Below are 20,414 nucleotides of genomic sequence, written 5' to 3' on the forward strand. Positions count from 1 at the left end.
GTCCTGCTGCTGGGTTGTTGTATGGCCTCCTCCACGTCTCCTGGTGTACTGGCCTGTCTCCTGGTAGCACCTCCAGGCTCTGGACACTATGCTGACAGACTCAACAAACCTTCTTTCCACAGCTCGCATTGATGTGCCATCCTGGATGAGCTGCACTACCTGAGCCACTTGTGTGGGTTGTAGAGTCTGTCTCATGCTACCACGAGTGTGAAAGCACCACCAACATTCAAAAGTGACCAAAACATCAGCCAGAAAGCATAGATACTGAGAAGTGGTCTTTGGTCCCCACCTCAAACAAATGGCTGCATTTCCTCCTCAGTATGCAGTCAAATTCTCCAGAGTCCTGCTAATGACCTAATTATTTGATTCAGGTGTGTTGAAGCAGAGGAACATCTAAAAGTTGCAGGTTACCGGCCCTCGAGGACTGGAGTTTGACACCTGTGCATAAAAGATTTGTTGTCGTTGTATCAACCTTTAACACCAATCAGGTCTCCTGGTTTAAGTCTAGTCCACATTCACAGTATCAGAACCAAACATGAAGATGAGGCATTCAGTTGTTATGCTCCACTAATCTGGAACAAACTTTCAGAAAATTGCAAAAATGCTGAATCCCTGTGTTCTTTTAAGTCAAGGTTTAAACCCATTTATTGCTTTTGATTTTTCTATTTTAACTAACTATTTTAACTTTTTCATATCACTGAAATAAATTGAGTTTTTGATTATGTTTTGACCACCACCCATAAACTAATAAATAAATGTGGCATCTCATTCAAAAGTCTCCTTTTCTCTCTTAAATTCATATTCAAGAAAAGGAAATGCATAAGCGACTGTCTGTGACGAGAGAGCGACAACAAACCTGTTCAAGATGCTATTTGCATGTGAGACACGAGGTGGCGCTGTTGTAGCACTGCAGAACACCCAGATTCACAGCAGCAAACTTAGTGGGAGGTGTCCATGTGTTTAAATCAAAGTTTTCCTCGTTAACTTAAATATTGTTATTCTTGTTTTTTTTTTTTTTATTATAAAATACTCGCTTTTAAGTTAAATTAAAACAGGGTTGCGTCATATAGACCAATGAGTGAAAAGTTTTATTTGAACTTTTTTCTTCTAAGTTAGCATTTCTTGTTTATCGCTGTTTGCATCTTCCACCGTTTTCCGGGTAAAACTCCTGAGTGGAGCGGCACTTTAAAGCCGTTTTAAAGCCCCTGTTTGGGTTGTAGTAATTAGTTTTAACGAGAGTGCTGACTCCCAGAGTTTCCTCATTGGACGGAGGAGTTCGCTCAGTCGTACGTCCGAGCGTTTATGCAAATCCGCCCCTGAATATGGACACGAAGGAATGAAATATGGTGGAGGAGGCGAACATGGAGGACCGTGAGAGCGCCGCTGGACTGTTTTCAGGGGGGTTGTAGGGGGAGAAAGTGGATGTTCCTCCTGCGGAACTGTTTAAGCGAAGAACCTCGGTGGAAACTTCTGTTTTTGCGTTTCTTTTCCCAAGCGCGACGAGGTGGAGTCGCTTGTAATGCAGTGAAGACCGACGACTCCCATTTTTTCGGGGGGGATAAAGAAAAGCAGGGCAGGGGGGCTTCTTCCCGACTCACCGTCTCGACGCTATGCCGTGGGTCAGCGGCAGTAAGCGGAGAGAGAGCTCGGAGCTGCCGCTGCCCGCGGGCTGGGAGGAAGCCCGGGATTACGACGGGAGAGTGTTTTTTATCGACCACAACACCCGGCAAACTTCGTGGATTGACCCCAGAGATAGGTAGGCAGGCTGGAGGCCTGGGGGTAGAGGGATTACACACACACATACAGACAGATGTATGTTAATTAAACAGGTGGGCTTTCTAGACTATGTACGCACATGGAGATGTCAGTCCTATTGAAAGGAGATATCTCTGCAGATGAAGACAGTGTATGTATGAGTGAGTTTATTCTTCCCTCCATTTATTCAGCTTCCAGTTTGATGTGAATAAATTATCTGGAAATCTCTGATCAGCTGAGATCAGCCTCCTGAAACAGGGGTGTGCGCGACGCCCATCCTATCAACGCACCATGCTGGTTACTTTAATGTGTCCCTGCACGCACCAAATCTGACAGTGTTTTGACAGGGAGTTAGACAGCAGCCTCAGCCTCAGTTGTGTTTCATAGGAGTTTGGTGTTACCAGACCAGCAGCCTGCCCTGAGCCAGTAAGAACCCTGTCTGTCCGGTCAGCCAAGGCAGTCCTCAGCCTCAAGGAAGAGCAGGCTTGATTTCTGTTTCATACTCCAATCACCTGAAGTCATCAGCACACTCGTTGACTTGATGACTTTCAGTGACCTGAAACATTCCTGGCTGACGAATCTTAACAGAGAGCCATTGTTTTCCAGCTACCCCTTTCCTTTTCATGCAGAGACACCTCCTTCAGATGAGCAGCGTTTCAAGAACAGCCTAAAAGTCTCCTTGTTTATGTCCAAGTGACCATGATTGTGTGTTTTTGACTGGGTTTAAGAAGTGGAGTGTTGTAGGGCACGAGCCTGAAACTCCATCTCCCAGAAATCTTTGTAGAAATATGTGAAGAATGCTAGTTGGGCCAGTGGGAAAGCTGCAAGGATGTGCTTTTGTGGGGACTTGAATTTCACCAGCCCAGAAATGGTTTCAAGTAGGGACTTAAAGCAGATTTACAAGATTACTGGGAATTAGAGCAAGTACTTTACTTCAGCTGGGAAATGTAGAAATTGACAAGAGTACCTTGGTTTGGCCTAAAATTGTTAACTATGGTATGCTGCTGCACAGTGAAGCGTACAATAAAGTGAAAATGTCTTTCGCCAAATGCAATTTTGTCATATATTACGTCCAAGGTGTCTCCTTGTAGTCTTTTAGGTAGTTCCGATTGATATTTTTTTGAGATCATTTCGTTCTTATTTAATCACTGGCTGCTTTTTCTCTAATTTTAACCCCGGTCCATTATGCCTGGAGGCTGTTCCTGGAAAAATGCCACTCTGGGCGAGGCTTCGTTCTGTTCCTGGTACCCATATTTTGTCCACACAAACAGAATAATGGTTTCTCAAATTAAAACAATGTTTTAAACAATCTGTGATCAGTGTAAATATTTCAATCTACTGCAGTACTTGGGCCAAAACAAACAAGTGAACACACTGGCTGTGTGTGTGTGTGTGTGTGTTTTCAGAAATATAATAAAGTTTCATAAGCCTCAAACTATGTGTTTGAAAATCTATGTTCAGTGCAAGAAGGGAATTAGAATCAGCTTTGTTGTCAAGTTTGTACAGACAAATAAGGAATTTGAATCTGGTACACTTTGCTCTCAATAACAAAGAATAAAGGGAAATAAAAATATTTATTTTTTTGTGGAAATATGTAAACCTAATATTCAAACGTAGTCCAAATTCTGTTAAAAAGAATGAAATAGTCCCCCAGTTTAGCACCAAATAGGAATCTAATAATCAAATTCCAGCATCATAGTTTTTTATTTTTTTTCTCCAGTAGTATGCCGACATGTTTTCTTTCAGTGCTTAAGCTGTAACACCACAGGCAAGTAAGCAATAGAAACTTTTTTTTTTTTCCAAGTGCTTGTGCCGCCCCCTGATGGAACAGCACCCTGGGCGGTGATGCCTATTGCCCATGACTAAAACAGTTACAGATTTATCTCTTAAGTGTTATACAGATTACAAATACAGAACAGGTTTTTGACGTTAAGGTTTTTTTTTTTTTTTGCTAATCAACTTTTGGGCCCAAATGCAGCTCGTGGAATGTGAACAAATCATTAAATTTAAAAACTGCTTGTTCCTGTTGAAGATAATGCTGCCACCTTGTTTCACAGTAGGATTGGTTTTCTGTCACACGTAGTATTTTGAATAAGGTCAAAAAGTCTAGTTTTTGGTCTCAAGTGACCACACAGCGCATTCTTCCACATGTTTGCTGTTTTCCTTACAAGACTTGTTGCAAACTCCAAGCAGGACTGTTTTTCCAGCTGTGTTTCATCAGTGTTGTTTTTGCTGTGACTCTTCTATAAATGCCAGATTTGTAGAGTGCACAATCGATAGTTGTCCTGTCAAACGGTTCTCCACCTGAGCTGTGGATCTTTGCAACACCTCCAGTTACCATGGCTTCTTAAATGCTTCTCAGATTATTAGACAATGTTTCAAGTAGGTTTTATTTAGGGGTATCAGAGTAAGAAACAGGACTAAAGATGCATGCCACACATTTCAGATGTTTGTTTGTAGAAAACCTTGAAAACCATGTATCATTTTACTTCCGCTGCACTGCTTTGTGGGGGTCTATCATATAAATCTCAATAAAATATATAGATGTTTGTGGTTGTGACTGGGCATAATGTGGTAAAGGTACAAAGTACTATAGGTGCATGAATAAACACTTTTGTTGGCAAGTAAAACTTTCAATTTAAAGGCTCTGGAGTTTAGGTGTCTTGACGTTCTAGAAGGATCCCGGGGGAGTATTGGCTGAGAACTTGTGAGGCAGGTCAGTTTTAAAAATTACAAGAAAAGTTGACTTGTTGGGAGCAAACTATTAAGCCATGTTTGTTGATGATGAGCCACTCAAGACTTTTGCCCAGAAATGCACAAGATTTCTTGCCTGATTCCAGCAAGAGGACAACATTGTAGCTGGATGTAATCTAGATAAGAAAATCCTAATTTCCTTGAAGGCCCCCTTTTCCTTCCTGCTGGTTAATGAAGTGTTGTTACACAGGGCTGATCACAGTTTCACAAGATCTTCCAGTAGTCGGTGTCTGAAGGGAGGACGGTGTAGGTTTGCATGACGAAAGGAATGTTTCTTGCATTTGTTCTGGTGCTGCTCAGTGATTTATTGGCTATCTTGCCAGGGGAATGTCTTCTGTCACCACCTTAAACAACCTTTCCTATAAATCACACTTTTACCTAAGACTAAATCCGTCTGGCTGACATGCATCTGAGAAAAAAGTTGTTTTTTCTCCTCCAGTGTGAACGCTCCTGAAGCACGATGCAAATGTGAAGGCCCAGTTTGACAGCTCATCTGTTTAAAGCTAATTAAGAGTGTATATATCATCTACTAGCTCACTGTTGTTGGTGATTCATAACTCTTTAGATGAGATAGCATGTCATTAGAGTCTTAAAGAATGCCTGAAATCACCTTTTAAGATGAAACTGTCCAAATATAGTTGGGTGCAGTTGTTGAGTCTGGCTAATCAAAGCGTGGTAGGAGATTATTACCAACCCTATCTGTTGTTTTAAGCAATCCAAAACCACAAATGTAAAATTATACTGATAAGAGGTGAGATTCGCACTGTATGAGTAAAGAAAAAACCTAATTTGCACCGAAATATAAACCAAAATGTTAAACATGAGCGAATAGTTTAATAGAAGAACAGTTATTCTAATAATGGCTTGTTTATTCTTTATCTGATCAACAGGCCTACTCTATTGTTCATGTTTTTAATTCTACTCTTTACAGAATAACACTAAATAACACTTTAACAGATATTAGCCGCTTGTAGCTTTCCGACTGTAGTTTTTCCTTTAGCTTCCAGACCATGTGAGTCCAGAAACACTTGTCTAAGCCGCCTGGTTTCTCTCTTTTGTAATTGGGGGGGAAAGTAGTAGACTTCTTTCAGCTAGCTGACCAGCAGTGCACAGCAACTGTTGGGGAAGGGGCAGTGGTGCATTGCTTTATCCTCTATGGAGTAATGCAGAGAAAACTCAGAGCTCTCTGACCCTTTAAATTATCAGTTTGAGTAAATACAAATTGATTTCTGCTATGAAATGACTAAAACTGCCAAAGGAAAAGATGATGGTCCAACATCCAACAAAAAAGGTCTTTCTGATCTTAAATGACTCGTTTCAAAAATCTCATTGGACGAAGATTCACATCTTAAGACCAGTGAGGAGAGCAAGGGGTTGGGATGGGAACATGCCTTATTTTCAAGGGTAAATGCTTTTCAAGTTCCAATTTCCTTTGGGACACTGTTGCTTCTGGAGCTTCTCTTCAATCTCTCATGGCAGACTTCAGCTGTTTGTGTGAGCACTTCTGAGAGCAGGCTCCTTCTGCTGAGATCTAATGTACTCTAGCTCACAGCAGGGCTGTTCAGAGTGCAATTGGTTCGGGTCCTCTAGCCCACAAAGAGCTGCGGTGGATTACCGTCTTATTGCTGAGATGATAGTGATGTGCTGTACCAGAGCTGTGTACCAGCCAGAGTTCAAGTTTGTTCCTACCGGCGCGCTGAACATCTGCAGGCAGGAGAGAAGCGAGTGATGGACCTGCTTTGGTTAGGTGGCGGCATGTAGTGAAAACTTGGATCCGAGTGTGAACGGATACCTGTGGTATATCTGGGCACATACAGGTCCTTCTCAAAATATTAGCATATTGTGATAAAGTTCATTATTTTCCATAATGTCATGATGAAAATTTAACATTCATATATTTTAGATTCATTGCACACTAACTGAAATATTTCAGGTCTTTTATTATCTTAATACGGATGATTTTGGCATACAGCTCATGAAAACCCAAAATTCCTATCTCACAAAATTAGCATATTTCATCCGACCAATAAAAGAAAAGTGTTTTTAATACAAAAAACGTCAACCTTCAAATAATCATGTACAGTTATGCACTCAATACTTGGTTGGGAATCCTTTTGCAGAAATGACTGCTTCAATGCGGCGTGGCATGGAGGCAATCAGCCTGTGGCACTGCTGAGGTCTTATGGAGGCCCATGATGCTTCGATAGCGGCCTTTAGCTCATCCAGAGTGTTGGGTCTTGAGTCTCTCAACGTTCTCTTCACAATATCCCACAGATTCTCTATGGGGTTCAGGTCAGGAGAGTTGGCAGGCCAATTGAGCACAGTGATACCATGGTCAGTGAACCATTTACCAGTGGTTTTGGCACTGTGAGCAGGTGCCAGGTCGTGCTGAAAAATGAAATCTTCATCTCCATAAAGCTTTTCAGCAGATGGAAGCATGAAGTGCTCCAAAATCTCCTGATAGCTAGCTGCATTGACCCTGCCCTTAATAAAACACAGTGGACCAACACCAGCAGCTGACACGGCACCCCAGACCATCACTGACTGTGGGTACTTGACACTGGACTTCTGGCATTTTGGCATTTCCTTCTCCCCCGTTTTCCTCCAGACTCTGGCACCTTGATTTCCGAATGACATGCAGAATTTGCTTTCATCCGAAGTACTTTGGACCACTGAGCAACAGTCCAGTGCTGCTTCTCTGTAGCCCAGGTCAGGCGCTTCTGCTGCTGTTTCTGGTTCAAAAGTGGCTTGACCTGGGGAATGCGGCACCTGTAGCCCATTTCCTGCACACGCCTGTACACGGTGGCTCTGGATGTTTCTACTCCAGACTCAGTCCACTGCTTCCGCAGGTCCCCCAAGGTCTGGAATCGGCCCTTCTCCACAATCTTCCTCAGGGTCCGGTCACCTCTTCTCGTTGTGCTGCGTTTTCTGCCACACTTTTTCCTTCCCACAGACTTCCCACTGAGGTGCCTTGATACAGCACTCTGGGAACAGCCTATTCGTTCAGAAATGTCTTTCTGTGTCTTACCCTCTTGCTTGAGGGTGTCAATAGTGGCTTTCTGGACAGCAGTCAGGTCAGCAGTCTTACCCATGATTGGGGTTTTGAGTGATGAACCAGGCTGGGAGTTTTAAAGGCCTCAGGAATCTTTTGCAGATGTTTAGAGTTAACTCGTTGATTCAGATGATTAGGTTCATAGCTCGTTTAGAGACCCTTTTAATGATATGCTAATTTTGTGAGATAGGAATTTTGGGTTTTCATGAGCTGTATGCCAAAATCATCCGTATTAAGACAATAAAAGACCTGAAATATTTCAGTTAGTGTGCAATGAATATAAAATATATGAATGTTAAATTTTCATCATGACATTATGGAAAATAACGAACTTTATCACAATATGCTAATATTTTGAGAAGGACCTGTATAATCTTCTGCAGCACAGGAGAAGAGGTTCTTGTGTTTATCTTGGCCATATGTGAAACTAGTACATCCTGCCTTCAGCATCTGCAATGTTCATATCTCTGAGGACAATTGATACTTCAAGTAACGCCTGGCCATCTCCTGCTGATAAGCCAAGCACTCCTGTGGGGCTTTTTTTCTGCTGTGGAATGAGTGTTATGTCAGGCATGCCTTCACTTATGCCCGGGGGCTCTGCTCGCTCACGCCCCCAGACAGAGCAGCAGAACAGAGGCAGTTCCCATGTGTCTCTATCCTTCTCTCATCCTGGGCCCTTATAGGCCTCCTTTATTAGCTCTGTTATGCAACAGTCATGGTTGGCCTGCCGCTCAGCAAAGGGAGGCCTTTATGCTTGGTCACAAAGCACACCAAATTCAATTATTCTGGAAAGGGTGAGCTGTGTTTCCAGCACTGAAAGATTATTCACATGTGCTGAACCCCGCTGTTATTTTGCCTGCCCCAGTATTTTCATTATGATAGCTCTTTTTTGTCTTTTGCTGCAGAGGGTGTTGCTGAACATGGGCTGTCATTTGGCCCTATGTGTTTCCAGTGTTCTTTTTTTATTTGCAGACAATATGTTTGTCAACCCTCTCCTTGTTCTGGATGTTCAGACCTCTTTCCTCCAGCTGATGCCGTTACAGGGGTTAACCCCCTTTGATGTCCCACTTCCTGTCTCTTTAGCTTAGATTTCTGCATGATTTACTACAATAAAGATGTCCACTGATTGCTTAAATTCTGCTTAGCATCATTTCTGTCCACCTCTATGCCCTTTCATCAGCTGCAGCAGCTGTATGCGCTTTTCCTGTGTGTATATTGTGAAGAATGCTACCTAAACAGGACATGCCAGAGTCAGTGGACAAAGCTCGTACTCAGGGGGCACCATTGTGCCTTCCCCCCTGCCGTCCACACATCTGCACAATTCTAATGCAAAACAAAAAAAAAACCATGTAGATGATAAACATGGGTCAGGAGGAGGTTCTGACAATATGATACACTGAAGTAAATTACCCAATGATTTTTAAATCAAATGTGATTTCATTTTTTATTTCAAATAGAAAAACCAATGACGAACACTGCTGCAAAAAATGGCATATTTATTTGTAGGGTTTCTAATAATTACACCTAAAATTGGCTAAGCAGATTTTGATGCATCAACTTAAACTAACATTTAGAATATACGCAGGCTAAATGTAAGATTAGTTTTCACGTAAACATGCTAATTTTAGAGAATATTATATATTAATGTTTTGCTCTTATTGAGCACTGGTAGTATAACTGATAGTAACATGTTCTTTAGTAATCTTCTCAGCTAGCCTGTACTCTGCTGCTTTACAAACATGTTTCTTGGAACTTGTATACCAGTCTTAAAGCTTTAAACTGCAAGAGGTCAAAATTTTAGCTGTTTTGAAACTGTAACATCATAAAACCTCGATACAGGTGATCCGCCCAGGCCTAGCAGGTGACAGCTTGGTGTGTGTCCATGATTTTTGACTTGCTTTTTGAAGTAATTATTGCAGCTTTTACTGCAACACACATTTATTTGTAAGCTGTGTACTTGTTGGGGCGATATTAATTTCCATTTTTTAATCCAGTTTGAATTTTTTTCATCACAATAGCGGCATTGCAAATGACTGTTCAAAATGCAGTAATTGCTGGCTAATAGTTTCCTAGTGTTTTGAGTTTGCAGTGTGCCTACCAGTGTAATATTTAGCCTGTTGCATGGGATCCAACTTTAGTTTATGCTCATCGCTGAAACAGAATAAGGGTGTCCAAGTTGTAAAGGCCACAGAGAGTGTTGGAGGTACAGATGAACAAGGGAGCAGTAGGGAAAATGTGTATTTATAAGTAATATTGCCATCTCAATATTTGCAGATAATGAATAGATATGAGTCCAAACAAATGTATGTGTGATGGTCCATAGAAAAAAAAATTTATTTGTCCAAAATCAAAAATTGCAGCTACGACTTTAAAATAACTTTTGTCCCTCTTTTTCCATCCAGTGGTGCTAAGCTACCTATTAGCCGGCTGAAGGGGCAGTTTTACCAAGTGTCGGGATTATACCACAGATCATTTAACTTTTCTCAGTAAAGTTAAGAAAGCTTGTAGAAAAAGGAACCAAATATTGTAGAATTAAAGTATTAAGGTATTTGAGTACCATCACAGTTGAGCTGTGAACTGTCTTGGTAGGTAGGATAAATCCTCCATCCCTGACAGTTGAGCAGTTTTACTCTGGTTGCGGTTGAGCGAGCTCTGCCCTGGCCCACTCCCTTCCATGTGTCCAGACACTGTCTAAATGTGCACAGAGACGGGGATCTCAGTCTACTTATAGAGACTTATTTCTAAAAGATTTAACATATAATGGGAGAAGCACTTGTGTCAGCTGCTTGCTCTGTAATGGACGCTCCAGAGAGGCTGGGACATTCCTCCGAAAGTTGTTTTCAAGTTTCTTTTTTAGCACAGAGAGGAATTTTTAGACCAACAACACTTGTGGCCTTTTTGTTTCTCATTGTTTGTGTCACACTTTGGGAATTAAAGCAGGTGGCATTTAGGGTAAGAAGAAAAATGTGCAGAATTTGATGTGATGGTTTTGTGTCTGTCTAGGACATCCTGCGCCAGTCGTAGCATTTGCTGTTTTTATGGTGGTCGAGCAAAGATGCAGCGGTCCAGATTCTAAGATTCTCACTGTATTGAGTAAAAATGCCATAACATCATGTTACTTACATAAATTGTATTGGATCATCTAAGTGTTGTATTCCTCCTGCTTCTAAAGTAATGTATCATTATTACTTTTATAACGTTGAATTATTTCTCTATTGTAGCCGTTCTGGTCTTTATAGAGTAACACATGAATAACGAGGATGTTTGATGGTTAGTTAGTCAGGCTGTCTGCAAAGGTAGTGCACGGTTGACTATTTAACAGATATACAACTAGCAGATTACCAGTTTTACTTATGATACTTTAGTAATGATGACAATCTTGGTTTTTCCTGAACAGAAATATGTACAAACAGCTTAATCTGTCATTCTTGGAAGCAAGGTAAAAGTGTATTAGCTGTCTTTTTGTCAGGTGACCTTCATTATCTAGCAACATGTGGGGAACGGGCTGCACTGTCTTACTTTATGCTTTGTACAGTTGGAGAAATCAAGGGTCCCCCTCGGATCTTTCTTGGGCATTTCATTAATGGACTTTAAACTGTGTGGTGGAAAATTTTAAGCATTTTAAATGGATAGTTTGGATCTTTTCAAGTGGGGTTCTGTGGTCTTGTCAATAATAGTTACCTTACCTTTTGTAAATAATGTCAAACCATAATGAGCTGGTGGAAGAGTCAGCAAATGCTCAGGACGGAGGAAGGCTAACGGCTAATTATTCCACCCCCACTTAAGCTGGTTTTTAGCTATTTAAAATGAGTCAAATGGAAAATATTCATAGGTGAGAAATACAGCCCTATCTTAGCCAATTTAAATGTCTACAGTTTTACAAAAAATTAAGTCTTCTGTTGCTATTCTTAGCTGCAACTTGTCTGTCTAATCTTAGACCGCCAAGCGCAGTAAAGGTTTTTGACTTTGTGACAGGCCATTTGTTCAATGTCATGGAAGATCTATGTTCCTGTGGTTTTCCAGGTCTCGTCGTTCGGACATTATCCCAGAAGACTCATGATCATCTGATCAGACGGATTGATACAGCTTGGAGCATCCCCCAGTGTCACTTTAACGTAGTAACACAGGATGTGTTATACAGTGAATAACGTAAATACATGAGGTCTCTTGAAAAGTGTAGAAGGCAGATAACCATCAACATAGTGTTGGATCCCACAGATGTGAACATGCTCAGTTTGTTTTTAATTGCTTTGCTTTTCTGTCTACTGCAGGTAAGGGAGCTATTACCGATAATAACACAGAACTTAATTTCAAAAACTCAGAACCACCTTTTGGAGCCTTAGTATACCTTACGACCGGTAACCTGCCCATGCCTGTTCCAAAGTAATGAAAACAGTTTGGTCCTTTTTTAAAATACCAATAATCTATTATTTTTTAGTGAGATCTGTAGTCTACTTTGTGGAAAATAGCTGTTGTTGCCCAGGTGCCACAACTAAGGAGCTGTTGGGGACGACCCGACCATACGAAGTCCGGCCACTCAGACTCCAGTTTCACATGCCTTTCCCATCCTGCAGCCCGTCACCAGGCAAAGCATGGGTGGGGGGGTCTGTGCAGATGGAAATATCTTCTGGGACAACCCAGAATGGCACAGATTATTCTAGAATTAGCAAATGTCTCCAACAACTAAATATGTTTTACTGAGACACTGCAAGACATGAGCAGACCTCCAAGCATCTCGTCCCTCCACAGCTGAACATGCTTCTCATTTTCAGATTCTATTTTTCTCGTTTTTTAGATAATGGTCTCACTTTCTGTCTTTTCTGTGACTGAAGGAAGATGATAATCAACATGTAAAGCGTTGAAATAAAGATATCTGTACCCACTTTCATTAAAGGTTACAAACACCCCCAAAAAACCTTCCTTTTAAATTGTGGTTGAATTTGTAGGACAAGTATTTTTCTTACCAATTTTAATGTAGCTGTTGTATTATTGGTAATGCTTTGCTTGTGAGACTTCAGACTAATGGGCCAGTTACCAGTATCAAGGTACACCAAGGTTTAAAGAGCCTTCCAAAACCGATTGAAATGTCCCATCATACCGTTCCTATACTTTACCTTTAATGACAAAGTGCTGGAGTGAGCACGGAGTTGCGCAGCCCTGCCTTTTCTTGTGCACTGCTCCTCAGCTGGCTGAAGAAGCACATCTTAGTTTGTTGTTCTGATTTGAGTAACAAGACAAAGGTTTCAAAGTAAAGGTAGTCTTGGGAATGTTTTTCCTTGTAGTAAAGGTATTACGTAAAGTCTTTTTCTTTTTAATCAGATATTTATTGAAATCATTTGTGTGGAAACCCGTCACTCATAATAAATGACTGAAACTACTGTTGAAAAGCTGTTGGAGCCATGTTGAGCAACATACTGCAACCAGACTAACAACACATAATTAACCAACTAATATCATCTTGTTACACTTCTGTTACCCAATAATGGGGACAGGGGATGCTAATCTGCACAATAAGCACTAATACATTTACTCTACATGCGTCTTAAGTGCATGCATGAAAATCAAAATATCAATATACTACATTTTAGCAGCAGTACGTAGAATTGGATGAAAACTCTGCATTTTAACTCAAGGTTGCCATACCATGAGAATCTGGGTTCGACTCCTGGCCGGGGGTCTTTCTGCATGGAGTTTGCATGTTCTCACTCTGCATGTGTGGGTTCTCTCGTTTTAATTCCCCTTTTTATTTATTGTAATATGCTCATAGTGCTGGTATATTGAACACTATTCAAAAATGAGAGGCAGATCTTGACAATCAACACATGGAGGTTGATTAGAAAGAAGCCATCAGCATAGGTCTACTTTTACCTGCAACCACCTGCGAGAAACTCAGTACAGATATTAGCTTTGGCTTTAAAGAACTCTGATGTTTTGCACAACATTATTTATCATGTCTCCTCTTTATGTATCAAATGTCAAAATTAAATTGGTACCATTTACCTTAATTTCTGGGAACATAAATTAAGTACAAGGATCTGGAGTCCTATTATCTCAGATCTGAGCAACATTTTCAAAAACCAGGTTCAAAGAGAGCCTGGATTTTGTTTTTTCCTGGTTTACCTTCAGTAGAAATAACAATAACCCGTTAACAGTGTAAACTATATGACAAATTGTTGCTGGCTCAGAAATGAATGCTTATTAACTGAATCAAGGATAAACCTCCCACTGTTTCTTTGTGGTACAGGGAAATGTTCAGAATTATTCCCTATTAAAAGTTGCTCCTGCTTCGTTTCTCGATGTTTGGTCTCCTCTGCTTCTTTAATTGCCAGATGATTTGTCCCAACTGCTGAGGAGGGGGCGCTTGTCTGTAGGGTGTTTCCTGGCAGTTCAGTGTTGAGCACAAAGGATAGAAGTTTGATGTAGTTTTTTCTTGAACTTGTGGGTGAATGGATGGCAAATATTTGAATTGTATTTGCTGTTGTCTTGATAATGACAACTCGTACACTGATTTTGCTTTTGCTTTCTGCTGATAATTTATAAAAATGATTATTCAAGTAAGAACAACCAAACTGAGGCACCTAACAGGCCAGTTATAACAGGCTCCTTCAGTTTGTGGATCAAAACAGTACTATAGTTGTAGACCAACCAGCCAACAGATAATTGTATGCTGCAGGCAAACAAGCATTATCACATGGATTAACCAGGTCGAAAGTATTCTGAGCTCTCATGACTGATGATATTTACGTTATACGTTAGCCAGTGTATTTTCAGGTCCCCAAACATGTTTTTATTGTGTAATGTGGCTATAGGAGTCATTTATTTCAGATTTAAAGCACTCTCCACATATAAATAAATCTGTAGCTGCATAATTTGTTCAGTAGGGGAAAAAACCAACTTTATAAAAGTGTGATTAATTTGTTTTTAACTGCACTCCTAACCATCCTTTAAAATAAGTGTAGCTGAAGCATTTGTAATTTTGATCAAAGTTTCTAGGAACTTTTATTTAGTAATCCATGACTACCTGTTACCCAGGGATACTATTACTGACAAATGTGACACATTTGGCCCTTTTCTTTCCCCTTCAACATGGGGAACACAAGAGAGCATGCCACTGAAGTAAAGCAGATGTGTTGATCTTCATGTGTCAGGAAATGACTATAAGTCAGAGCAGTAATTAAAACGTTAAAAGAAAACTGGACCCGTGACACACACTGATCAGTATAGATATAGGGTTTATCTTGCCACCATGTACAATGAGGAGGAAGTAAGGCAGGTAAAAATACCTCCAAAAAGTGGCATCATGAGGTCACAAAGTAGCTATACCAGCCATTAGATGCTATCTACATGGCAACCGGTTATTGGCAAACGATGCCAGGACAAAGCCTTTTCTGTTCTACCATTATAAGGCCTAACCATGTGGAGTTGTGCAGAACTTTACTAGGACTTGAACTGGAACTGTAAGCTTTGGACTGATGATGGTGAGATTGAGCTTTTCAGCAACAAACACTCATGGGTGATCTGGTTTAAAACAGGAGGAATACGTGGTAAAGCACCTCATGCCCACTATTGACTAAGGTGGAGGTTCTGTGATGCTGTGGGAGTGGTTCTTTTCAAAAACACCCTGAGTAGATTTTACATGAAACTCTGGTCTGCTTTTTATATATGCTTACTGGGGTGCAAAAAAAGTGGAGGGTAGCTAATCTTTCATTAGGATCTATGTCATGTCTGCTGTTTCTCAATAAAGCAGTTAAAGTTTAACTTTAGCTGTAGATCAGGAGCCTAATAGTAATTGCAGATGTGTTGTCATTTACGCCCAACATTTCATGCTGTACAAGAAGATAACTTCAAGAAGCCTACAAAGGAATTTCAGGAAATCAAAAATAGGCGATCATCTCCTGGAAACCATTGAAGGCCATTAACTGCATTAGATCTTGAACGTCTTTGTGGTCAGTCCTAAAAGGCCCTGTTTAAATATGGACTGCTAAGATGTGTTATATATCTACAAGCATTGGTCATCTAATGAATCACACAGCCAGCAAGACAGGAATCTTGCTTAATAGTCCCATTTTAGCACTTATTGTTTAGTTACACTAATCCTGCAGCTGCCTTCATAATGTTGGCGTATAAATATAGTTATTATGGAAATCCCTTTATAACCTTAAAAGCCAAAGCCAAGTTAATTTGGTGTTGGCTGTTTCACACTGTCAGCAATCACAGGTTTATTTAGTTTCAGTGTGCCAGCCCGACAGGAGAATGACTTGGATATTTGTCCCCCAGAACCAGACTGAGGCTGATCCGTAGACGTTTTTTATAAACATTTCATATCAAGAGTCTTTAAGAGCCTACCACTTATGATTATTAGCTTTATTTTTACTGAATAGTGACTGTTCTTTAAGTAGGTGTCCTCATGAAGCTCTGTCCTGCTGTGTGTCCGTTTCTTTAAGAGTCTGCTCTGCAGCGGTTAGAGACTCTCCCAAGACAGGACTTGGAACACAGAGGCCCCTGTCACAAGACTGCGTTACAAACCAAACATTCAGATGTTGAGATTCAGAGCTGTGAGAGGAGGACATGTTTTTCCCTTTGCTGTCTCTGTCTCTGTAGCTGGGTCAGAGGGCAGTTCAGGATTAAACTCCCTCTGACGTCACGTAGCTTCCCACATCTCTGTCTTTCTTCTGAGCATTGCCCTTTTTTTAAGTTTGTTGTTTGTTGGTTTTACTTTTAAGAATAGCACAATGCCTTAATTAGAAGCCCCTGCTTTTCTTTTTAGTGTTCTTGCTTCTGTCTATATGCAAGTTAAACCTCAAAGCAAAGGTATTACTGACCCTTCCTGATTGCTTACAAGAGTAATTAGTGTCTTGACATTTGTTTGCCTTTCACAAACATTCAGAGCAGGAGCAGGTAAGAAGTGTGGCCTTGTTTGCTTTGTCCTGAAGCTCGACATGCGCGGCTCCTTTAACCCAGTGCGTTCATGCCTCTGGCTGTCTCACTGAGGTATTTAAAGCATTTTGGTAATCTCTTTATCATTGTTTTATGAGTCAAATTAGGTTCTTATAAGTTTGGGAGACTTATGGAGGAAAAATCATTGTTTTATGTAATGTGTTGGAGAATGAGGAATTTGCCTTTTTGATTGAAAGGTCAAAAGCAGAAGAAATTCATAAATTGTGGCATTAGCCTGCTTACAAAATGTAATCGACAAGAATTTAGTGGTTTTATTCTGAATGAGACTGACGTCAGTGTGAGGTGGAAAGGAAAATGATGCATAGTTTTCAAAGGTTTACAAATATAAGGCTGAAAAGTGTTTGGTCCATTTGTCATTAGTCCTCCATTGATCAATACTTTCCAGAACCACATTTTGCTCCAATTACAGCTGCAAGTCTTTTTTGTACTGGTTTTGGACATCTAGAGACTGAGATTTTATTCCTCCTAGGCAAAATGACTCAAGGTCAGTCAGATTGGAAAGTGAGTGTCATGCCATGAATTTTCAATTCAATTTAGGTCGGGACTTTGACTGGACCTTGACTGGTCCTATCTAAAGCATTCCATTGTAGCTCTAGCTGTATGTTTAGAGTTGTTGTTCTGCTGGAAGGTAAACCTCAGCCCCAGTCTTAAGTCTTTTTCAGCCTCCTAAATGTTTCCTTACAGGTTGTGTTTAGCTCCCCCCCCCCACCTTCCCATCAACTCTGATCAGTTTCCCTGTCCCTGCTCAAGAAAAACAATCCCCACAGCATAATGCTGCCACTCCATGTGTGACAGTGACAATGGGGAATGGGCAGTGTTAGATTTCGGCCACACTGTTGCATGTAGGTATAATAGTTCAGTTTTGGTCTTATCTGACCTGAACACCTTGTTGCTGTGTTCTCTGTATGGATTATGGTAAACTGCATACAGGACTCTCACAGCCTTGTTTAACGCCATCTTCCATAAAAGCCAGATTTGTGAAGAGCATGAATAATAGTTGTCCTGTTAAATTCTCTCAACTGAGCTGTGGATCTCAACTCCGTGATTTAAATATTTTTTTACTGTCGAATGTCATCACTGTCTTATTGGAAAAACAACGATGACCGTGCTCAAGTAGTTTTATTGTGTATAATCTATCTATCCAGGCATTGGGTATACTTGCTCATCCTTTATTAATTGAAAAAAATTCAACTATTGATGGGATAACTAAATATCCAGTCAGTAAATTATTTTCAGAATTTGAAAAACATCTTAATTTACTGCTGATTAAAGTTAGAAAACAAATGATTTGTTTCTCTTGATTGAATCATACCGAAAACAGACCGTTAAAAATATCCTTATTTTCCCACAGTGGGGAAATTCAGGTGTTACACTATTAATCTTTTCAGCATGGTTTTTCACAGAACAGCTGTTTACTGAAATTAATGAATTGGTCTGAATGTTATTGAATTGAATATAATTAATTCAATTCCACAATAACATAATTGTTATACCCTAACCTACTGATTTATTAAAGTGCGTGTTTTGGCAGACTATTTCACTTTAGTGCGTTTATCGGTTAATCCGTGTTTGAGGAAATAAAGGACATCAATAGGAGCATTTTTGCTGTCATAACATTCTGCACTACTAAATTATACCAACTGGAATGTGTAGAACTGACATGACCTGTTGAATTTCCCAGTAATGTGTGGTATGCATCGGGAGCTCGACTCTGAAGCCCTGAATGTTTTTGAGAAGCCCAACTGATTCATCACGGAGTATGATTGAGCACCGCTCCTTGAAGCTTTTATTGGAACATCAGACATTTTTATGAGAGTACGCCCTCTTTCATAAACAGCCTTTTTTTTTTTCAGATCGACTGACTAACGCTGTGTCGTCTTCTAATTTAAATCATCGGGATGTGTCTAAACGCTGATGGCATTTCGCCTGAAAGCCATTTTGTTGACAAAAGAAAGCGGAAGTAAGATCCAGTGCAGTAGGTTTTGGAGCGTAGAGAGGAAAACCGAAGCGTCTGTCTCCTGAGGAATGCAGAGCAGTTACTTTTACTGGGACGTCCATTCCTTGTATGCATACCTCACCATTTACCAGGTCTCATGCCCTGACCGGACCCCCTGATTGATGGTAATCAGTTAGTGTATGCAACACTATCATCAAACATTTTGATAGCCAATGTGTTATGTATCTGTCTGTTAGAACTGCACCATGCTAAGGCTTTGCTTTAGCAAAATGTTTCATTTTTTTAAGGTTTTTTTGTGTTTGTATCACCACTGGATCATTATTTAGGAAGAAAGTCCTTTTTATAACTATTTATATCACATTCCCAAAGTACGGTTTTCTATGAGTTTAACATGAAGGCTGTTCTAATTAGGTTCAGTCTAGTTTTCAAAGACTGAACCTGACTGAAAGAACGTTTCTTATTTTATAAACTGTATCTAACTACATGAAATCACATTTTAAACTAGAGATGCACCGATCAAGCTTTTTTCCTGGCCAATACCAGCTTCTGGTTTTTCTTTGAGGTCTGACCTGTCTATTTAGATTTTTCTTTGTTTCTTTTTTTTTTTTTGTGTTGAAACACAGTTCTGAGCTGGATGGTGACATATGTTCAAAGCTAAAATTAAGAAAATGTTCCTGTAAAGTTTTTCACTTTTAACCATACTTGGACTACAAACCTGATCCTCAAATTAGCACATCTGCAGCACGCCAACAGTCTTGTGGGGGGAGGGGTGTAAGCAGCGCGTGATTGACACCGCTAAGACATTTCTCCTGGTTCTGATTGGTTGTTTCTGACCTGGAGCGGTGTATTTCTGCAAATGATAGTAGGACCACTGGGTTTTTGTTTTTTTTCCAAAGATTACCTGACCCATTTGACTGTCAGGACATAGTTATAGTTTTAACAAATATGTGAAAAAAAATACATTTTTACAAAAGTTACATACTGCAGCTTTAATGTTTAGAAATGTTTAAATAAGACTGTACCCATAGAATAAAACTTGTTTAAATCCCTTTGGAGTTGTTTTAATATTGAGACAACCTAATATCCCAGCTTTACCTGAATGCAACATGATCATCTGTTAGGAAAATCCCCAGAAAACGACTTGCAAAAAAATAATGTACAGAGTTTATGCTGATTGGATGCTACAGGTAGGTATCTGAACATCAGCTGTTATTTCTCCAGTATCTTTGTTGGTTAGCTTAATGTTGTTTCAGGTGAGTAATTCAGTTAAGAGCAGATTGAGCTATGACTCATCTTTGTTTTGGTGTCACTGTTTAAAGTTGTGCTACAGAATGTTGCATTGCACACTTAGTTCTGCACATAAACATTCTTCATGTGTTCAGGTATAAAACAACGCTTTATTTATTTGGTGCATGTCTACTGAACCGTCAGGACTGTACCAGATGTTTTCGGTATTTTTGTGTACTTTTACACCCCTACTAAGTGTGGAAAAACAACTGAGCATGGAAAAAAATGTCTGGGCTTTTTTCCTCAGTCCAATATCTGACAAATCTAATTTTTGAAAAGTTAAGGGCTGTTTACATTCTTTTCATTACATTCATAATAAAGTGTAATTTCACTGCTTGTTTTAGCATCCTGAGCCCTCTTATTTTAGGCTGCCTGAACCTTGGACTTTAACTGAGATAGAGACTTGTAACCCTAAATAATGCTTGCTAAGAGATATAAATATTGGTACCTCCACCACACAACATCGTGTCACCGATGCCATAGATTCCTATTTGGCCTTAATTTTTGTCAAGCCTTTGTGGTTTGTTATTGAGGAGTTGGATGCAATAACTTTAAAAATTACCCTATTCTGCAATGGCAAGGAATCCTTTAAAAAAAATCCTGGATCCGGATCACCACCAAACTTTTATGGATCCTTGCTTGGGCTAAAAA

General features: G+C 40.1%; 1 protein-coding gene across 4 annotated transcripts in view; it reads left to right on the plus strand.

The window, feature by feature from the left end:
- Window positions 1-1,159: 1,159 nt before the first annotated feature.
- wwc3 (WWC family member 3) overlaps window positions 1,160-20,414 on the plus strand; it is a 53,128-nt gene continuing 33,873 nt past the window's right edge. For 2 of the 4 annotated variants that reach the window (XM_047375812.1, XM_047375813.1), the window contains exon 1: window positions 1,162-1,756. In XM_047375812.1, coding sequence (XP_047231768.1) covers window positions 1,611-1,756 — 146 coding nt within the window. In that variant the 5' untranslated portion in view covers window positions 1,162-1,610. Of the gene's footprint in view, window positions 1,757-20,414 lie in introns of all 4 variants that reach the window. The other 2 variants (XM_047375811.1, XM_047375814.1) reach the window with 2 other exon arrangements.

Source organism: Girardinichthys multiradiatus, chromosome 9, assembly GCF_021462225.1.
Source record: "Girardinichthys multiradiatus isolate DD_20200921_A chromosome 9, DD_fGirMul_XY1, whole genome shotgun sequence".
Taxonomy (NCBI): domain Eukaryota; kingdom Metazoa; phylum Chordata; class Actinopteri; order Cyprinodontiformes; family Goodeidae; genus Girardinichthys; species Girardinichthys multiradiatus.